Genomic DNA, 21,845 nt, shown 5'->3' with positions numbered 1-21,845 from the left:
CCTCCAGAAGGCAAAATTGCTACTCCCCGCAAACTTGAAAACTCTACCCTAACTCCTCTTTATACTGATTATATAATATCTTGTCATTAAATAACTTCCAGAAACCTAATTTTAATGGCTATAAGACATTTTATTGAATGTTAAATTAGTACTACACCCAAAATATTACTTTTGATTATTCTTTAAAGAAAAATTTATGTTTAAGAACTTATAACAAGAATTTTTGAAATCTACCCCTTTGGTGTATTCTCAGATTTAAAGATAAACTTTGTCAATGAAATGAGAAGCAGGAGGTGTTTTATATCGCAAAGACTATTAACTTCCCTTGCTAAAATGTGTCACTGTTTTTCACCTGTTATTCTATAGGAGAGAAAATGAAGAAGCCTTGTGTCAGTAAGAAGTTTCTTTAATAGTGAAAGAGTTTATTTGATTACTGTATACAGACATGGCCTAAATCAACAATCAAATAAAATATGGCATGCATATATATCTGAAAATAAAAATAAATTCATTAGTCAGATTTTCTTTAAAAATTCAGAATTCTATGATTTTCCTAAAATGTCTAATAAATCAAAATTTACTAAAGCTTTGGTTTTGGTTTCATTCCTTTTAAAATATATACTTAAATAAATATTAAAAGTAAGTATTTTGCTATTTCTACCTACACCATTCACTAAATACTTAAGTGCTTACTATTATGTTAGCTAGTTTAGGAAAGATATAAAAATTAATGTCTGCATTCCTGAGGAAATTATTTTAGAAACAAGTCACATACACAAAAGCCCTAACAATAAGAAAGGACAGTATAAAGCAACTAGTAAAGTGTTTTGTGTAATTCACATTAAAGAAAAATATATGCACACACACACACACACTGAAGTTAAGGAAGATCGCGAGATTCATTTAATAGGCATATTCCATATAAACTACTCATCACAAATTTTCTGTTTTAGGAGTCCACATGAAAAATCAGTATGCAGAGACTAGAAGCAAAATACATCAAACAAAAACTTCCTAGAGATGTTTGAGTTGTCAAATTTTACTACTTTTCCAAATCTTTGTAAGGTTTGAGAAAGAAATGGTGTATTTTTGGATAAAAACAAACATACTTTTACTGATGCATTTTTTACTATTCTATCATTCTTTCTCACCAAAACCACAATTTCCTACAAATCCCATGAAGTTTTAAATTAATAGTGTTTGGCTGATATTTACCAAGAAATGATTTACCCATCACCATAAAAATGGAATTAAAAATATATCTGGCTAAAGAAATCCAAAAGAGAACGTTGGATTTTGTTGGGTTTATAGACAATGATATGTATTTAAGTGACCATGCATTCTTAACCTCTCTCTTGGGTGCAATTCGGAAGTAATCTGCCTTTTAATAACCTACACTGGACATCACGGTTGCAATCCAAGTGAGTAGCGTCACAACAACATTATCTAGTACACACATGTTGCTTAGGGCAGCAATGTTACCATAGTTACTACCAGATCAAACATCTCAGGAAAGCAGAGCCACTAAGTCTTTCAATGTGCAGAAATTCAGCACTTTTGATAGGTAATAAGCCTTCATTTTCCTTCATCTTTGGGCTTTTCCAGTTGGTCTTGTGCTGTTTCTTTATCTTTCGTTTTCACATCTAAAAAAACAAATAGTTTTCCATCATATAGAGAATATACTGAAATCTACTTTGTATTATATTGGAATAAAACAGTTGGTTTTTCCTTTAGGCACCCTAGTCATTTTCTACTTGATTAGGACATACTTTGCCATCAGTGCAGATGTAGAAACTACACAAAGGAAAGAGATATGGGTCTGTCTCTTAGTTACCTTTCTCTCCTATTCTCCAGAATTATTATGTGCCAGGCGGTCTTCAAAGGTATTATTACAATCTCCATTTATAGATTAGTTTACTGAGGCATAAACAGGTTAAGTGACTTGCCCAAAGTCGCTGAGCTAGTGACAGAGCCACAATTTGGATGCAGACTGACTGACCCTGCCCTTCCCCATCTCTCGATGCTGGATCACACTCTCTCTAGCTTCCTCACACTTTTTATCTCCTTTGCTCTTAGGACTTAATCGCACTTTCTACTTCCAGGAAAAAAAGTCAAACAATCAGATCACACAAGCTCAACTTTCTGCTACCAAACCTCTAAAATCCCTTGCAGTCTCGACTTTTTCCTTCTGCCCATGTTACAATGGAAGATGTGCTCCTCAGACTGACTACATAAGTTGTTGGAACCTAATGCAAAGTGAAAACACAGCACCCCTTACTCAAAAAATATGAAAAATTTCAAGGCAGCAACAGTAGAACAAAACCAAGGGCGAGCCTCTTATGAGCCCGAGGCCCTGTGCAGCTGCCAACCCAGCACGCCCTTGTGGCTGGCCCTGGTGCTGCTCCTACTGTCCAGGTCTAATTTCTTCATAATCCAGGATCTTATCCATTTCTGCCTCAACAGCACTCTCATGATCATCTCTAATCCCTGCATTTCATCTGACTTTTGCTCTTTCTCCTGGCTCCTTCATTTCCTCAAGTCACTACCATCTTCAAACTAACAAAAGCCTTCTTTTGACTGCAATTCCTCCACTTACTGGCTTTTCTTTTATCCTTTAAAATATATTATATCTTTTGCTGTCATCATTTTAAAACAAAACTATTGTTTCTACTACTTCCGCAAAATGGGTCCCGCCAAAATCATCAATGGCATCTTTGAAAAGAAATCTGATAGACCATTCAGTTCTCCAACTTTCAAGCACTATGTACCAAGCAGTGAAAAAAAAAAAAAAAAAAAAACCAAACATACATTCCAGCTCTCAGGGAACTTCTTGTGAGGAATATGGACGATAACTAAAATAAGTAAAATGAGTGGCATGTGGGAAGTGAGAAGTGCTACAGAGGAAATTAAAGATCAGGAATTGTCAAGAAGTCTTGGGGCCTGGAGGTTGCAATTTTAGATAGGGTTGGCTGGGAATGCCTCACTGAGAAGGGGTCACATGAGTAAAGACCTGAGGGGGTGAGGGAGTTTGCTAGTTGGGTAGCAGGGAGAAGAGCATTCCAAGAAGAGAAAACGTCAAGGTCAAAGGCAGCAACGTGCAGGAAGAACTGCAATTGGGACTGTGCAGAGAAAGAAAGGATGGAAAATGTGGTTGGAGAGGTACCAAGAGACTAGATCTTTGAAGGAGAAAATGGCAGATTTCTGAACCAATTTTGAAAGTAGAGCTGACAGCTCTTGAATGGCTCATAGGCCTCTTAGATGGAAGGTGCAGGAAGCAGATATCACTCCTCTAACCCTGAAAATTGCTTTTCGTCCATGCTGGCCCTTCTCAGTATACGGCATCACCATCTACCCTGCTGCTCCAGGAATTATCCTCCATTTCTCTTCTTCATTACTTGTAGTCATCTCCACCACCTCCAATTCATCAGCAAGTCCTATGAATTCTGCCTATAAAATATATCCCAAATCCACCCACCTTCCTCCATCTTCACTGCCTACTCAGAGCCATCGTCTTTCACTGAACTACGGCAAGTGCCCCACAGGTAAAGTCAACAAAGCCCTTTATCCTTCTCTAAGGACAAATTTGACTTGGGGTTAATTTTCTAGCTCTGTTACCCTGGGAACTGGATTCAGGTGGAATGTCAGCCTGGTTACTAAGTGTATGGTAAAAATGACCCAAATGGTAAAGTACAACTGTACTGAGAGAAACTATATGATAACTGTAAATACCTGGTAGGAAACCATAGCGCTGGGATTCTGTAAATGCCATGACACTTATAACTGAGCATGTCCCTTGCAGAGAAGTTAGGAAGCAGTGTCCAAGGACTTGTTACAAAGTATTAGCCCCCATGGGACATGGGGCTTCTAACTCGTTGCCCCCATTGGTGCAGATCTTGTCCCCTTGCACCTGAGTTCTCAGTGAGTGGTGGGGTGGAGGTGCATAGAGACTGGCCCCCAGGACTGCTTACGTGGTTCGCTGCAAGGACTTCCACAGAAGGAGGTGGTGTAATGCAGCCCTTCTGGCCTGCTGTGTTTCTAAACCTGTATACTTCTGCGCAGACTGGCACCAGATGTGGTCTTATGAGTCTGAATGTTTCATTTGGCCCCAAAACATTTCCTAATGGGGACTGCACCTCCTAACTCAACTATATCCATTATTTCTCTTCTACAATCCATTCTCCACATAACAAAGTGGATATTCAAACAGGAACATCACTCCCCTGCTGAAAACCCTCACATTTAGAATAATATCCTCTTTATTCATCCAGGTTTCTGAAGCCCTAAGAGATCTAGTCCTTGCCTCCTCTGCAGTGTCACCTCTAACACTCTTCCTCTTACCCGCTGCCTCCGAGCCATGGTGGCCAGATTTTATGCTTCTTGACACGTCCACCTTGCTCCACTCTAAGAGTTTTTTTACAAGCTGCTCCTTCTGCAAAGAATGCTCTTCCCTCTGATTTTCCTGTGCCTGGACCATTCAGTTGTTATTCAAAACCTACTGTTGCCATTCAGATTTCAGTTAGGACATCTGGAATTTCTCAGTCTAAAGTAGCCACCCAGTAACTCTCTAACGCAGCATCCTATTTTAATTCTCTGATGGAACATATCACTGTTGACTTACGTATTTATTTGTTTACACTCTAACTCTCCCATTGGAATATAAGATGCATAACAGTAAGAGTTTATGTCTGTCTTATTCACTACTATATGGCCGGCTTTTAGAATGGTGCCTAGCACTTGGCACTAAGTTGAATGGTGGATCAAATGAATAGTTAGTGATGGTGGGAGGTGAGAAAGGCCCTTTGTGACATTTACAGTTTCCTAAGCTTCTACCCTCTGTCACCTCTTGCTGATATGTTATAGGGCATCATTGTCCTCCCTACCATGGTTATCAATTTGTAAGGGATAGACTAAGATGGATTATAAACTAGGAAGATTTCAGGCAGGTTAATTTCACACAGGATGCAGGATGTCTGAGATCCTAGATTTCTTCCCACTTAAGAATATCAAAAAACAAAAACGAAAGAGGATTGATCTGAGGGAAACTTGCAGATCTGTCCCAGAATTTCTATTTTTAAATGACTAAAACATTGAAATCATAATGTCTGAGACAGGCCCTAGATTTTTATTACTATTAGCAATTGAAAACTATTCATTTTAAATCCTTAATGTCTGTGCTTAGCTAATAAAAAAAGAAGATAGACCTTAAAGCTATTTATGTATAGCTTTGTTAGTGACACATTGTCTATGCCATCTACCTACATAAACTTACTTCCTTTTGTGTATTCTTTAACGTCCGGTGTTACTATGTTGATTCACTTTTTAACATTTTGAGTTTCTTAGTTAATACCTTCAACTTTATTTCAAAATGATTTAAAGAAAAATATAAAAATAGAAACACTATTCTTTCAGATAATGGTCTCTTCAGTGAACACAATAAAATGAAGACACTACTAGTTTTCTTACAGTGTATTTGTTCTCTTTTGTTTAACTAAATAATGTCAATAAGCATTAAGGTTTTGTGTGTGTGTTTAGGGGCTATCAACTTTAATTAAGCCTGTTACATGAACAAGTAACGTATCTTCTCTACCTCGCTAGTTGAGGATGGCTCTTCCACAACAATACCATGCCCTGATAATCAGATTACATTTTTTAACTTAAAAGGCCAAAAACATTACACATATTTTTTTATTCCTCTTCTTTCATTTCCTCCATCTTTTCTTTTATCTTATGATAGTTTACATGTACGTGTATACTTCTTTACTATTACTTTAGTACCCTTTATGATACATACAATGATTTTTAGAAAAAGGTGAGCTAACCGTGGGACTCCAAGGTCTGGCCACAGTCCCTGGCCTAAGAAGGATATAAGTATTTCATAAAGATCATACCAGGAACATTTGTAATTTTACCAGGTAGAAAGTCACCTCCTGAAGCAAAGAACTAAGAGCCCTCTTCTAGGGCTCATATGAATAGGGTGGAGGTGCAGAAGCTTCCAGCTCTCTCTTGCCTCAATGCCACCAGTAATAAATTTCTACACACACACTGGAGTCCACTTTGAAGTCTAAAATGGGGTACAAAGCACAGGTATGTTGGTAATGGCTTGGTACTAAAACTCTCTTTAAGCTATTTGAATGTTTTTAAGTGAAGGGACTCTTAACACTTTACTGTAAGTGTTATTATATTTATTTTCACAAGACTAAATGCTGGAAGCTTTATGAACTGTATGTAAGCAACAGGGTAAAAGACCCAAGATTTTCCTTCATTGGTTTGATAGCTCTCGTTTTTTCTGAATTCAACTTTTTCCACTGATTAAATAATGATCAACTTTTAAAGTTCCCATCTCTAGTTGATAATAAACCTATTCTTAGCTATGAGAAATAGAAGAGCCTGTAGAATACTACAATGAAGCAGAAGCTTCCAAAGTGATTTGCCAATGGATGGCAGAAGAAAAATGACTTTATTTCTGAGAGCTTCTCAAGAAATTTTGTCAGCTGTTTGAAGGAATGGATTGTATTTGTTCACCTTTGTATTCCCAATCATTAGCCCTGTGCATAACTATACATGGCCAACGAATAAATAAATGTTCAGTTTCCACATTTAATCTAGGAGATAATAAGAGGAAAAGTCCACTTTTAGAAAGGCTGAAAAAAAATTTACTTAGCTTTAAACAAAAGCTGAGAAGCTTTAGTAAACAAGCTTAACTAGTTAAAAGGGAGACTGTTCCAGAGGGAAGGATGAAGAAGAGAGAAATGTTGCTAAGAGGATTTTGATTAAGAGGATTTTGAGTGTTACCTTCCTTCATGGAGAGGACCTCTGGTTTGAGGGGCAACTCCAAGGTTCCGCCCGTGGCAGCTGAACCCTGGATGTCTGGTAGAGCATTCCGGCGGCCTGCCCTTGCTGATGATGCAAAATTGTTGACCACAGGCTCCACATCCGTCATTTTTGATGAATCTGTCCTCATAGCAACATCTACAAATAGAATGTGCACATGAAGAAGAGGATGAGCCTAGTCCAAGGTCCATGTTCACACTGGTGGGGGTTAAAAGGCATGGCTACATCAACAACATTGAAGCTTTGAATATCTAATCATTGATCGTACCCTGCATCTATGTCTATGCTAAGGTCCTGGAGCTTCTATTTGCACTTTTGTACACTCGCTGAATAAAGCAGGAAGGCTTCAGTGTGAGCCAGATTGCTATAAATAACCTCAGAGACAAAGGAGCCACTTGGATGCTTTAGGGTGCAGTAATCTCTTGCCTTTTATTCTGCTTTTCTATGGGTGGATCAGCCAAAGGAGGGCTTAGAAGGAAATGCAAACTGACTTGCTTGGCCACTCCTGTGGAGACTCTGCCTGCCAGTATTTGCTTGTAGTGCTTGCTTAGGCTGAAACCAAATCACAATAATTTGTAAGGACCAAACAAAACACACTTTTTTCTTACTCTTTAGAAATAAGAAATTCAACTTTTTTTTTTTTAAATGAGCTCACTGTCATCGGAAAGATTTTTCTTTTTAATTAATTTATTTATTTTTGGCTGTGTTGGGGCTTCGTTTCTGTGCGAGGGCTTTCTCTAGTTGTGGCAAGCGGGGACCACTCTTCATTGCGGTGCGCGGGCCTCTCACTGTGGCGGCCTCTCTTGTTGCGGAGCACAGGCTCCAGACGTGCAGGCTCAGCAGCTGTGGTGCACGGGCTTAGTTGCTCCGCAGCATGTGGGATCTTCCCAGACCAGGGCTCGAACCCGTGTCCCCTGCATTGGCAGGCAGATTCTCAACCACTGTGCCACCAGGGAAGCCCCAGAAATTCAACTTTATCTCAAAGGCTTTTTATCCCAGGGGCAGCTGTGTATCTCTATCTGCTCTGGTCTCAGACCTAATTTTCAATAGACTCATGTCCGTGTTTGGGAGAGTAGAACCTGTGTTACCTCTTCTTGCCTTCAAGTGGACATGGTAATAACTAGTGCTTTTCTAAGCATCCTTTATCTTCCTAGCAATTGTCTCCCTCTATGAAAGAATTCTCAAGAGACCATTCACTATACAGCGAGGGAGGTAGCAGACATTGCTTATTCTAAAACTAGCCCTCTCTTTTATTTTTATTTTTTTTGTGGTACACGGGCCTCTCACTGTCGTGGCCTCTCCCATTGCGGAGCACAGGCTCCGGACGCACAGGCTCAGTGGCAATGGCTCACGGGCCCAGCCGCTCCGTGGCATGTGGGATCTTCCCGGACCGGGGCACGAACCTGCGTCCCCTGCATCGGCAGGAGGACTGTCAACCACTGCGCCACCAGGGAAGCCCTAGCCCTCTCTTTTATATGAAGTTTTCTAATGAATCTTTCCTAAGAAGTCAACACCGAAGAGTACCTCAAAAGCAGCAGCAAACTGTTTTTTTTTTTTTTTTTTTTTTGAGAACCCATTAAATGCTAGGCTCTCAGCTGGGGTCTTGAGAGTACAGAGGAATGATTTATTCTCCTTTTTTAGGGGACTTGTACTCTCCAAGGGGAGAAAAAAGGTTTACATACAAGGATAGATAACATCATACACAGAATGTGCTGAGTATCAACCAAGAGATGGAGATACTCATTGGTGATACTTGAGGGCCGAAATATATGAACCTTGGCCTACACGAAGCAAACCAAACTTTTCACCTCAGAAGGGAGCCCTTTCCAATCAGTTAACTGCAATTCAGGAAATGCTAAAAATGAAGTGAAACAGTCACAAAATATTGTGCATTTGATATTAGAAACACAATTTCTTTGGTCCATAGCAACCAAGAAATGCACATCGAGCTTAGTGTGGGCCTCAGGAGTCCAGGAGTAGAGTCTAGGCTACTTCCCCAGATGGTCTCATCTTTGCAGGAATCATGGACAATTTGAGAACAATGCTAGATTTTCAGACATAATTTTGGACTTCTAACTGTTGAGTATTGGCCAGTTGTCTGGTATTGACAACATAAAGTAAAGAGCACTGGACTGTTAGTCAAAAAGAACACTCCATTACAGGCTTGCAAGGTGATATTGGTTAATTTCTCTGAGTCACAGTTCCTCCCCTACATAATGGATATAAACATTAGCCTGACTGAGTCACAGAATTCTAGTGAAGAACAAATGAGATAAAGAACATGGAAACTCTTTGTAACTATAAAACCGTATGTTTGATTACCAGCATCACTGTTCATTTCTCACTAAGTTTTATTTACGCCACCACCTCCTATGTAACCCCCTTAGTCCTAATAAGAAACATCTTCCTATTGAAAGACCTCTTGAGTTTTTTAAAAGGGAAACCAGAATTTATTCAATACTACATGAACACTTCCATATCTATTATCTCAGATAAACCTCCCAATAATCCTTGTGAGGTAGTGAGAAATAACCCTCACTATATGGTTGTGGTAACTGGGGCTAAGAAAGGTTAAATGATTTATTTTAAGCTGAACAACTGCTAACCTAACACACAAGGATGCAAATCCAGTTTCAGTTCACTCTGAAAGCAAGATGACATGGATTACCACAAAACTATCTTTCTAAATCCCGGTGATACATATAGACAGCCAAACAACAGCCACTTCAGATTCTGCCTTTCATTACTTTTTAAATAGAAAAAAATTATATACAGTTAACCCTTGAATGACACCAGTTTAAACTGCACAAGCACACTTATATGTGGATTTTTTTCAACTAACATGTACTACAGTGCTTCACAGTCCACAGTTAGTTGAATCCAGAGATGGGGAACTGCAGATATGGAGGTTGGATTGTAAAGTTATACACAGGTTTTTGGCTGTATGGAAGTCGGTGCCCCAACCTCCATGTTGTTTAAGGGTCAACTGTATATATATGTGTGTGTGAAAAAGAAAGAGATTCCCTGTCTTTTCATAGGTATTCCTCTCTGGCTTGAATGTTTGGTTATCTGTGAGCCCCCCGCACTACTCCCCATGACACACAAATTTCAATTAGAGATCACTTCTCTATAGCTCGTGAGGAGTACTTGACACCAGTTTGGAAACAGACCCCATGTGCAGGCCCCCATTCTGTCCCCAGCCAACTAACATCATATCAAAAGCCATGGCTATGATGAAGTGTTTATTTCTGTGAAGCATCTTCCTGTGTAATTGCAAAGAAGCTAACTATACTAAGCTTGGAGGAGAAGCTCCATGAATACCTTGATTATTACTGTCCTGATAGTCCAAAATCGTAAAAGTGAAGACAACAATAGATATAAGAATATTAAGATACACTCTTTAAAATACTTGAATGTGGGCTTCCCTGGTGGCGCAGTGGTTGAGAGTCCACCTGCCGATGCAGGAGACAACGGGTTCATGCCCCGGTCCGGGAAGATCCCACATGCCGCAGAGCGGCTAGGCCCATGGGCCATGGCCGCTGAGCCTGCGCGTCCGGGGCCTGTGCTCCGCAACGGGAGAGGCCACAACAGTGAGAGGCCTGTGTACCGCAAAAAAAAAAAAAAAAAAAAAAAACCTTGAATGCTATATATTTTATGTTTAGCAAAATGGGATTTGTCAAAGGAGTACTGAGTTAGAATTTGCATATTGACAGAAAACTTCCAAAAGGTGGCCTGTAGAGTGGGCCATCAACATGGAAGAAGACATTCTGGGCTCCAAGTTTTTTCTTTGCTATTGGCTCCTATCTTGAAAGTTTTTGCTTTTGCCTTTATACTATTATTTCTGGCATAGGCTTTCTAAATGAGTCCTTTTTTGTTGATTGGTGTTAGAAAACAAGACCATCACAAGCCATCTAAAAGTTTGTCAACACTATACTCATTAATTACCATTTTAAAATCAAAACAAAACTGGATAGGCAGGGAGGTCAAGCAACAGGTTACTTTACTCCAGAGCTTTCCTTGGTCCTTTTCCAAACTCTTATTAGGCACCATCTTCCTTTCAGAGCCTGTCACTGATGCTGAGTGACCAGGATGTCAGGCTCCACCACAAGATGGATAGTTTGCCCAGCCCAGACCCACAGGGCTGTAGGGACAGGGAGCTTTCTGTAGTGAAGTCATCTGATCTTCCTGACAGAATGTGCCGGTGACTTAGAGATCACTGGGAAGACAGTCTGAATGCATAGGGTGATTCTTAACTGGGCTCTTTTAATCCCTTGGTAAGAAAATTTATTGCAGCACTAGAAATAATCTGGAAGTCCATCAGAAAAGGAATGATTGAATAAACCATATATATTATGGAATTTTATATGGCTCTTAAAAAGAATGTGTTAGATCCAGTCAGATCTACTTACTGAGATATGTTCTTGACACACTGTGAAATAAAGCAAGTTTAAAAAGAAATATTTACAGCATGAGGGGAAAGGAGAAAAAGTAATGAATGTAATGTAATCTCAACTTTGTAAAAAGAATAAAAATTCTAGCTCGGAATTTAAGAGAGAACAAGGAGAATACTAACCACTGTTGGTATCTCCTTACATATTTTACCTTGTAATAATGTGTTAAAATAATATATAAAGGACTTGAAACACATTCACCTGGCAAAATTATGAATACACAGGTATTCGAACACTGAATGTCTCTAAAGTAACATTTTGATAATTTTACCCAAAATAGTATATCTTCAAGTGAAAGTCTCTCACTACCCCAACAAGCCATTCTACTTGTCTATTGTTATTATCCTATGCAACACTGATTGCATATGCAGTCAATATATATACACACATATTTTATATATATATATACATACATACATATAGAGAGAATTGCTCTCTTCAATGCTTTGTGACATTTAAAACAATATATAACCCATAGAAAGATGAGGAAACACTATGAAGAGAAACAAAAGAGAGATTAACTTCCACGTTCTTTCAATTTTCTGGGCTTAAAGCTAATTGTGTCTATGTTTGTTAACCAAGGCGGCTGACTCACTAGCAACTCTTCCTCTTTTTCTTCTACAGAATTAGCAGTGGGATTTGTATGAGTTCTGCTTTGTCACCTGTGGCTGCTTACAGGAGCTGAAACCATGGGGACATTGGGAGATTTCACAGAAGTCCTTGCATGGCCCATAGCAAGATAATGTGATTTACAAATGCCTGGGACACACTTTCTTCTCTACTGAAAATACACAATTTTCAGGATGCCTTAACAAAATACCATTACACAGCCACATATACACACATGCCAGGATCTTTGCAGTCTCCAAAATATGAAAATGCAACACCAGCATAGCTGAAGAAGACAAAGACATTCAAGCTAAATGGAGCACTGGAGAAATATATATATTTATATATAAAGAAAGCACTAGTCAGCTTCCAGTGGGCTAAAAATTGCCTGCTAGGAGTATGTTAGTATGTTATAAGCATAATTATAAACAAATAGAAATTTTTGCAACCTCTTTCCCTTTCAACTGACACGGTCCATCTTCTTAGCTCACACTCATTCTTTTCTCAAAGTTCATTATGGAAGCCCAGACCACAAGGAGGCGGATACCTTTTTTTCTAATCTCTGCATCCATGTCAGTCACGTCATCCTCCTCAGTGAAACCACTACTCATTCTGCATGTAGGACTTGGAATAAACTCTTTACCCTCTAAATCAGTTCTCTGAAGTATGAGTCAGGCTATCTGAGAAAACACTTAAAGTAAACAAACAAAAGAATAACATGTATTTTGGAAAGTCAGTGGTTTTCCGGCCAAAAGACAGAAAGAGAGGGAGGGAGACACACACCGGTCTCAGCTGATAACCAAATATATCATCTGTCTCTCCCCAGCTTTCAAAATCTTAATACCTTATGCTAGATTTCTCTGGTTTGATTTTCTGTTTCGGAATATGCAAACCTCTTCCAAACAAGGTAAAAGAACTATAACAGTTGCTTCTTAATGTGGACCAACGAACACAGATAATTATTTATTCATCCAGTCAACATTTATCAAGCTCCTACTAAATTATTACGTGCCAGGCCCTGTGCTAGGCTCACAATCTACAGAGACGAACCCATAGTCTGGTGAAATCAAACACATTCTGGTCTTTTCAATTACCTTTCTTGATCTTAAATCTTATTCTTTGGAAGTAAAGTAAAAGTATCCACCTCTAAAATGTGAATCCTTTAATGTAGCTCCTATTCAACTCAGTATCAAGACAATTTTAGGCTATACAGAGCTTACATGGAATGTATACATGTATAAAACTTGTTTTTTTTTAACTTAGAGACCTTTCTCTTCTTAAAAATTCTTCCAAATTTCTGTGCCTCAAGTACAAGCCAAAGGGAATCCTAACTTTTGCCTGTTGACACACGTTTTTTTTCCGTGCTTAGGTTCTTGCTTGCTAATATTACAGATTCTTCCAACACATATTGATATGTACATGGAAGCTATTTTTATCACAGAGAATTTCTGACAGCTTAAACCTAAAAATTCAAAATGCAAATTCAAACTCGTTTTCCTATAATCTTCCAAGTAAAGCAGTAAACAAATCTGAGTACCTTTCCCGCACAGTGACACTTGCTATACTAAGACAGGGCCACTTAGAATAATAATATAGGCTGATGTGGCTATAGATGAAAAGGATTAACTGCAGCAAACCATGCAACCTCCTTGAGCGTGGGAGTCACAGTCACTATGAGATTTGCCACAATCAGTAAGGACTCCCCCGCCCCTCCTGAAGACCTGGGACGGTGGCATGGCAGGCAGCTCCTCCACACGCACAGAGGAGGAGCGGTTAACTCCACAAGAGAGAAGGGGGCCAGACTTCATGGGAAAACAGCCTCTGAGTAGGGTCCCAGAGAATGAGTAAGCAAGTGCCAGTGAGAGGCTGCTCTCAGGCCATCCACTTCTTATCTTGGCCCTTTCCAGCCACTCTTGGACACAAAGTGTTCCTATATTTCGAAAGGGGCACAAAGACTCTCCAAGCTCACAGAAGCCCAAGTTTTGCACTGGTAGGAAAATCATACAATTTTGAGGTTCATGTAGTCTGTTCTGCACCCTTCCTGTCTCACCGTGAACACAGGACCCTGAGAAGTTGGTTCCCCTTTTAATGAGACAGTGGTTTTTAAATGTCAAGTGACTTTTGATGACATCAGAAGGAAGGGGAGAAGGGGAAGTTAACTCTGACCAATGTGGTCACAGTAGAGATGGCTTTGTATCCCTCTGCCTGGTACATGGACTGGGACACAGTTGTCTAATAAATTCAATAAAAGTTTAATTAATAGCTGATACCTATAAATTATGAGCAGGCAAACATAGCCTGTGAAGCTGTTTTTAATTATTAATATTCTTAATAAAAGCTGAAAGTTCAATTATTAAATATTAAAATGAAATCTGTTACATTAACATTAAAATAGCTTTGGAGGCAGGCTGTGGACTTTGGCAAATACAATGCCTTGCAGGTGTAAGTAACACTGACAGTCATATGCAGAACAGTAGTTAAAGCACAAACTCTTATAGAACCACCCTCATCCAGGGCACCTGGATAGTTATATTCTCCAGACACCAGTCCTCTCTGGAAAAGATCCATATACATTAAACTGTCAACAGCCTTGCATGCAGGACCACTCAATCCTGTCTGAAACATCCGCAAGACATTTGTTCTACACCAAAAGGTCCTTGATATTTGTTCATATTTAGTCCTTTCCAAAACATCCATGGAGACATTTATTTGGTCTTGATATTTGGTCATGTCCAAAACCTTTAGGCATGGACCAAATATGCTCATGGATGATTTGTATAGAACTAAATCTCAAGGATATTTAGACATGGACCAAATGTCTCATGGAGCTTTGGACAGGACCAAATGTCTGCTGTGAATAGACTTGCCAACCTGAAGTCAGTTACATATAATTCATCAGGCTTCCCTTGTACAAATATGCAATCCTCTAATACTTTAAAAGACCAGATCCTATCGTCTTAATTCTCCTTTACCATTTTCATGCTCAACAAGGGGAAAAATAAAGCCCTTTTATCCTCTGGGCTTATTTTCTTTGCCTACGATTACTATCGAGAGTGACCCACTGATGACAAAATATAGTCCCATAATTACTCTTCCAATTTAAAGGTAATTTAAAGCAATATCTTAAGCATGGACACTTTGAATTACATGCTTTTATTTCAGAAAACTTCATAGCATATATGCTTATCTGTCTTCAAAAGGAAAAATGCAGTGTGATACAAAATAATAGAACTCTTTTTATTAACATACAAAAATTTATACATGTAAATGTGTACCACATCCTTCAAAGGAATTTTAGGAAGCTACATATTTATTCCACCTCTCAAAATATTTTTGTGACTTCATAAGTGCAGCTCATTTTATATTCATATATAATATAATGATAAAATATTATTTTTAAAATGCAACATTATATTTTACAGTTTTAATTATAGTTCTTAATTACCAACTGTGTGTCCCAGTTGTTCGCCCATCTCTTTCATTGCACTTCAGTTTCTTTTCAAAGCCTCCTTAAGTAATTTAGATTTGCATACATTCAGAAGAAAACTGAATTTTAAGTTTTCTGAAGATTTCAAAGTAGTTTTGAGCAGTGACAGCATTACTGAACTACATTAGTACACCCTTGGGATGAGTGTCTTTAAATTAGTCCTTATGTTTGTTAAGCAGTCCATATGGAGCAATGAAAAGTTTGTCCACCTAAAAGTGTACATCCCTGATGTTGAATCCTGCATTGCCTTCTAATAGACTTTCAACTTCCAGCAAGGCTTCTCAGTTCATTGTTTCCACATTTATCAGAAGTAGGATCAATATTACCTATTCTTCTACCTTAGAACCGAACTATTGAATATAAATGTGCTTGGTTAACAACTACACAAATGAAATTTGTTTAGAAATCAGTCATATTAATTTGTAGGCACTATAATAGATTATCATTATGAACATCAATTACCCTGTTAAACTATGGTGTTGATGTGGCTCTGGAGACAGCCTCTGATGATGTGAGTTACAAAGACAAAAAGAGATTAACACTGAGACCTTGCCAGAAACTTGGTGTTTAAAAACAGAAAGAACATTAAAAAAAAAAATTGTTTACAACCTCCCTTCCACCTCCCCATTGACCAAACCAGCCCCACAGACACACACACACACCCCTCAGAGTTGGCTACTTTTGTGCAACAGCTGTACCAGATAAGCCACCTGTCACAGAAAGCCACATCTCCCTTACACTGTTCATTAGAGAGTTTCTCCCAGAAGGTGAACTCCCCATATACTTTCAGCACAAACCCTGTCTAAGTGTTTCCTTAATAGGTAATATGGGATTGAAATTCTCAATTTCTTCGTGATGCCTGAAAAAGAATTCTTCATCTGAGTAACAACATAATGACATAATATGGTGAGGATAGAAGGGTCGCAAAAGATCATGTGAGAGAGCTCTGCTTTCGCAGTGAGGCTTGTCCTGACCACCCCATTAAATGGTGTTCCTACCCATAGCTCCTGAGCTTCCTTGCCTCTCTCTCCTTTCCCTGAGCTCTTAGTAGCTTCCAACACATAATTATAACTTACTAGGATTGTACTTGTTGTTTACTGTCTCCCTCCACTGGGATGTAAGCTCTACAAAGGCTTTCTGTAGACTTTTCACTGATCTATGCACTAAAGCTATGCCTGGCACTTAGTAGGTACTGTGTAAAGTTAGTTTATTGAATGGAACAATTATCTTTTCATTTTTCTTTTTCAAAATGAATTCTTTTCTTTTTGCATATGAAAATAATACATGTTCATTATTGGGGTAAAATGACGATTCTGAAAAGCATAAAAGAGAGAAAACAAATTGCCTTATATCCCATTATCCAGTGACAGCACTGTTATAATTTTGGTGCATATCCTTCCAGAAGGTTTTCAGTGTTCACATACACAAGCGTATCACATACATATCTTATAAGTATGTATTTTGAAGTTAGATTCTATTTATTTTATATCATGTTGCTATTATATCTTAAAACTACAATCTTTTCCAGGCCAAGATAATTCTAAATTTTTAGTAAAAGTTTTGAAAAAAGAAAAATTTCTAGAAAGCTAAAATTTCAGGATGTATACCGACTATAAAATATGCATAGCCAAAAGCCAAATGCAATAGCAAAAGTAAGGGACATGGCTAAGGACTGAAATCATTCACAAACCTTTCCTTAAGTAAACTGAATAAAGTTAATATATAGGTAAAAGGCTTTTGTAAGTGTACACAACTTTAAAAGTTCCAGTAGTGTCTTTTTCTTCTATTTCCTCAATTTAAAGAAAAATTCTTTGGGATGTCTCTTAGTGCCTTTTTGAACGAATTTAATTTTCATCTTTTCTTTTTCTTCCAACTGAGAAAAGGGGGAAAATAATTGAGCCTTTTCAAGCTATGATTTGTTCTCTAAGTTCTCTTCAGTAATTTATTTTTCTTCACAGGAGAAGAAATCACTGTAGAGTTTTATTAAGCCCAATATTCAATCAAAATCACAGTGGCAAAAATTTTAACGTTATTTTGAGGATTTTCTGGGTCATACGGGCAAAACAAATTCCCAAATAGCAAATACTTCAGAAAGAAAAATCATACCACTGAAATATTTTTGTTCATCAAATTATGTATATTGGTATTAACCTACAATTAAGTTAATAGAAGTAAAATTATTCATATGGATGCATTTAACTTTTATAGACAACTTTTTAAAAATAAAAAGATTCTGTTATTATATTTATTTATTATATAAGCTCAAAAGAAAAAAGTCCTCATGAAAAAATTGTATCTAAAATATATTCAACTGACATAACAAATAAAAATGTTCAAAAACCTATACATAAATGTATATATATACACATAATATTAATTTTAAAAATATATGCACAGAAAAACATGGCAAGGGAAATACACCAAAATTTTAGCAGTAGTCCTTTCTTGGTAGTATTACTATAAATGTTTTCTATCTTTTTCTTTGAACTTGATTGTGTTTTCCAAATTTTCTATAATGAAGATTTTTATAATATTAAAAATGGCACAAACATGTGTTGAGTACTGTTTTAAAGCCTTTTAATGAGAATAAGCTTATGAGATTCTGTGCTGTAGGGAAGTCATTATTGTCTTTATTTTAAAGGTGAGGAAATTGAGGATCATAGAAGTAAAATGATTTGGCTACAAGCAACCCAGCTAGCAAGTGACAGAGCACAACCAGAACCCATTTTATTGGGTTAGCCAAAAAGTTCATTTGGGTTTTTCTGTAACAGAACTTATGGTCAATCCAATATCTGACACCTCATTCCTTGCTCCTTCTATTACACCTCACCAAATATTTGTTGAAGAAAGACTCAGTCTTCATTCAACCAACTGTTACGAAGCATCTAATATATCCTTAACTCGGTGCAGAATTCTGGGTAAATAGTGCCAAATAAGACTAAAGACTGTGATAGACACAGTGGGGATACACAAAACAAGCGTAATACAAGTTCCTCACTCTGGAAAAGCCTGTGACCTAATATACAAATAAAATACACACCATTAAAAGAAATGTAAAAATAGAAGTCAATATATGATATATTTAAATAAGTGGTATAAATGAAAATACTATAAAATGTAGAAATGTTATTGAATTTGGGGGCTATTAAGAAGAGACTTCACAGAAGCTGTGGAACACTTAATATTTGAGAGGGTAGAAAGAAAATAAAAAGGCTTTACCAAGCCAAAGAAATCTTTAGCTAAATCATGAAGATGGGAGCGTAGAAGGCAAATTACAAATAAAGGAAAAGGAAACATGGGCTATAATAGAGTATTATGCCATATAGAGCTGGAAAAATAAGTTGGACCATGGTCATAACTAGAACCCAAGTTGCAATGAAATGAATTCTATTATAAAGGATACTGTAGGGCTTCCCTGGTGGTGCAGTGGTTGGGAGTCCGCCTGTGGATGCAGGGGACACGGGTTCATGCCCCGGTCTGGGAGGATCCCACATGCCGCAGAGCGGCTGGGCCCGTGAGCCATGGCCGCTGAGCCTGCGCATCCGGAGCCTGTGCTCCGCAACGGGAGAGGCCACGACAGTGAGAGGCCCACGTACCGCAAAAAAAAAAAAAAAAGGATACTGTATTTATTCCTGTGAGCCCTGGGGAACCATGAAACTTTCTAAGTCACATAATAAGGATGTGTACTAGATGTGTTGTTTAAAAACTGAAACTGAAGTGAAGGAGATTAGAAGGCTATTAAAAAGGGACATCTGTAAGCAACCCCACCAGAATAGGAGGGATAAGCTCTTTACAAAAAGTATCTGTAAATTCACAGACCAAAAATAGCTTCTTTTTTAAAAAAGAAGAAAAAAGATAGGGCACCATCAGTTCTGAAGATTCATTACAAAGTTTCAGAATTTATACTTTCAGACATGAAAATTCATTACAGTATGTGAGTTATTAAGATAGTGTGATATTCTTCAAGGATAGACAAATAGAAAAATAGAATAAAATAGAGATTCCAGAAATAGACACATATACATATGGTTCCTTGATTTGTGACAAAGGGAGCAACTACTAATGTGGTCTCTTGTAACTATGGTAAGGGTTTAACTATTGTTGGTGGACTTCGAAGATTCACAGACAGGAAACTAGATATTGATGGGAAGATTGTCAATCATGGAAAAAATGGTTCTTAATATATGACTACATATGAATACAATAAAATTCTAGGATTAGTAAATAAATGGCTTCAAGTTATAGTGTATTCCTGTGAATCTTGTATTTAAATATTTTCATACAAGTTGAAAGAACAAGGTATAACCTCCACTTGATTTCAACAATTGTTAACAGTTTGCTATATTTAATCTCTCTCTCTAAACATACACACACACAATTCTCGTTCAACCAATTGAAAGCAAGCTGATAACACGACACTTTCATGTCTAATATTTTAGCACGTCTTAAGAATTACTTTCTTCTATATATCCATAATAACATAGTTCCACAATGTTCTTTTTTGCACATTGCAATTGTGACATAATTCCCCCTTTTTCCTGGATATAATCCAGCCTTTAGGAATTTTTGCAGGGGGTGATCATTGGTTTTTGCAAGTCTGAAAAAAACTATTTTATCTTCATTCTTGCAAGGTATACCACTCTAGGTTGAAGTTACATTCTACAAGCACTTCATGATACTATCCTCCTTTAACCCTTTTTTGTCGTCAGGACATTTGCTGATTGTCATGGTTAATTTTATGTGTCAACTTGACTAGGCAACAGGGTACAGAGAGATATTTGCTTAAACATTATCCCGGGTGTGTCTATGAGGGTGTTTCTGGATAAGATTTGAATCAATAGACCAAGTAAAGCAGATTGCCTGCTCCAATATAATCTAATCCACTGAAGGCCTTAATGGAACAAAAGGCTGAGTCAGAGAGAATACGCCTTCTGCCTGACTGTTTTCTAAGACATCCATACATGTTACCCTATCTTCAGACTCAGACTTGACTGGAACTTACATTATCAGTTCTCCTGCTTCTCAGGCCTTCAGACTTGGACCAGAACTATACCATCAGTTCCTGGGTCTCCAGCTTGCTGACTACAGGGCTTGGGATTTCTCAGTCTCCATAAAAGCATGAGCCAACTTCTTATAATAAAAAAATATACATCTAGACATATATATTAAGTCTTCATCTGCATCTAATCTGCTGTATAAGCTATGCACCAAGTTGTAATTTCTAATTATTATATTTTTCATTTTTAGACAATCTGGCTCTTTTTCAAGTCTGCTTCATTGTATTATAGTATCTTATTCCTTGGTTACACATAATTTAAATATACTCATTTATTCTTTTCAAATATACTAAACCTATGTTTTTAAATGTTATATAAGTAATTCCAATATCTGAATTCTTTATACTAGTCTGATCCTGTTATTTATTGTTTATGTAGAATCTCTCTCACGGTGGCTTATTTCCCTACATGTTCTATGATTTTGGGTTGTAAGCTCATGTTTTTTAAAACTTTTTCCTTGAAATTATGTGAGACCTGACTTAAGGTATTTTCCTCTACACAGGCTCTGAATTTGCCTCCACTGGGTGTCTGGAGAACTACCAAATTCGTTGGCTTTAAATTCTCAGCATGGAATTTTTCAGACTAGACAGGCTACAGAGCTGCAAACCTGTGTGAGGTTCCACTTTTGGTAATAAATGATCAGGACAGCCCTTTCCTCTTTACCACCCAAGGCAATGCCAAGACGGGCAAGTATTCTTACTGTCTTCCTTTGAAGGTTAGGGGTTTTGCCATATTACCCACTGAACAGACTAAAACTTATGCTGATTTCCCAACTTGAGTGGGTCCTAAAAGTTTCTTTCCTTGTCCACAGATCACAGCTCTTTAAAACAAAAGTTGTGAGTCACTAGGGAACCCAGGGAAGCCTCTGAGTACAGTACTCACCTGCCTCTAGATACGTGGTTTCTCATTGTTCTGGGTTTATGAAGTATTCTCTTATTTGCCAATACAAACGTTCATTTAAAAAGAGTTTTGAACATATTTTATCGTACCTTTTAGGGTGCTGTGTACTAGTATAATAGAATTGTTAACTGACTATACCCAGCACAATGGTGCTGTCAGGTTTAGCCTGTGTTTGGCAGCTGGTCTCTGAGGCTCCCACCTGTAAAGGCAGTGAAAACGCAGCACGATAACTAGTCAGTGCTTCTTGTTTACCAAGGTCAAGCTAGGTCACTGAGTCTAGCCTGGTGACTGTCACTGGCTGCTTGGAGAAGCTACACAGACATCGTTTGTAACTGTGCACCTCTGGAACAGGCCCAGAGACAAACTTCTGTGAGGTCTGTAACAAGGAGGCTGCCACCCCACACAGAATTAAGCATGGCATCCTGGTTGATGTTTTTGTTCACGAAAGGGTAGTGACCTTGCTGGTCTCCTGTGCTGCTGCTTCCCTTGCCGCTGTTGCTTGTGCTCTCC

General features: G+C 38.0%; 1 protein-coding gene across 2 annotated transcripts in view; it reads right to left on the bottom strand.

The window, feature by feature from the left end:
- Positions 1 to 1,370: 1,370 nt before the first annotated feature.
- The window catches only part of PKIB (cAMP-dependent protein kinase inhibitor beta), a 109,043-nt gene continuing 88,568 nt past the window's right edge, over positions 1,371 to 21,845 (bottom strand). For both annotated transcript variants that reach the window (XM_081251161.1, XM_081251162.1), the window contains 2 exons: positions 6,793 to 6,969; positions 1,371 to 1,643 (listed from right to left, as the gene is read on the bottom strand). In XM_081251161.1, coding sequence (XP_081107287.1) covers positions 1,576 to 1,643; positions 6,793 to 6,961 — 237 coding nt within the window. In that variant the 5' untranslated portion in view covers positions 6,962 to 6,969 and the 3' untranslated portion in view covers positions 1,371 to 1,575. The remainder of the gene's footprint in view (positions 1,644 to 6,792; positions 6,970 to 21,845) is intronic.

This window comes from Mesoplodon bidens (genome assembly GCF_964165515.1).
Source record: "Mesoplodon bidens genome assembly, chromosome: 12".
Classification (NCBI taxonomy): domain Eukaryota; kingdom Metazoa; phylum Chordata; class Mammalia; order Artiodactyla; family Ziphiidae; genus Mesoplodon; species Mesoplodon bidens.
This window is presented reverse-complemented; position numbering and strand designations above follow the sequence as displayed.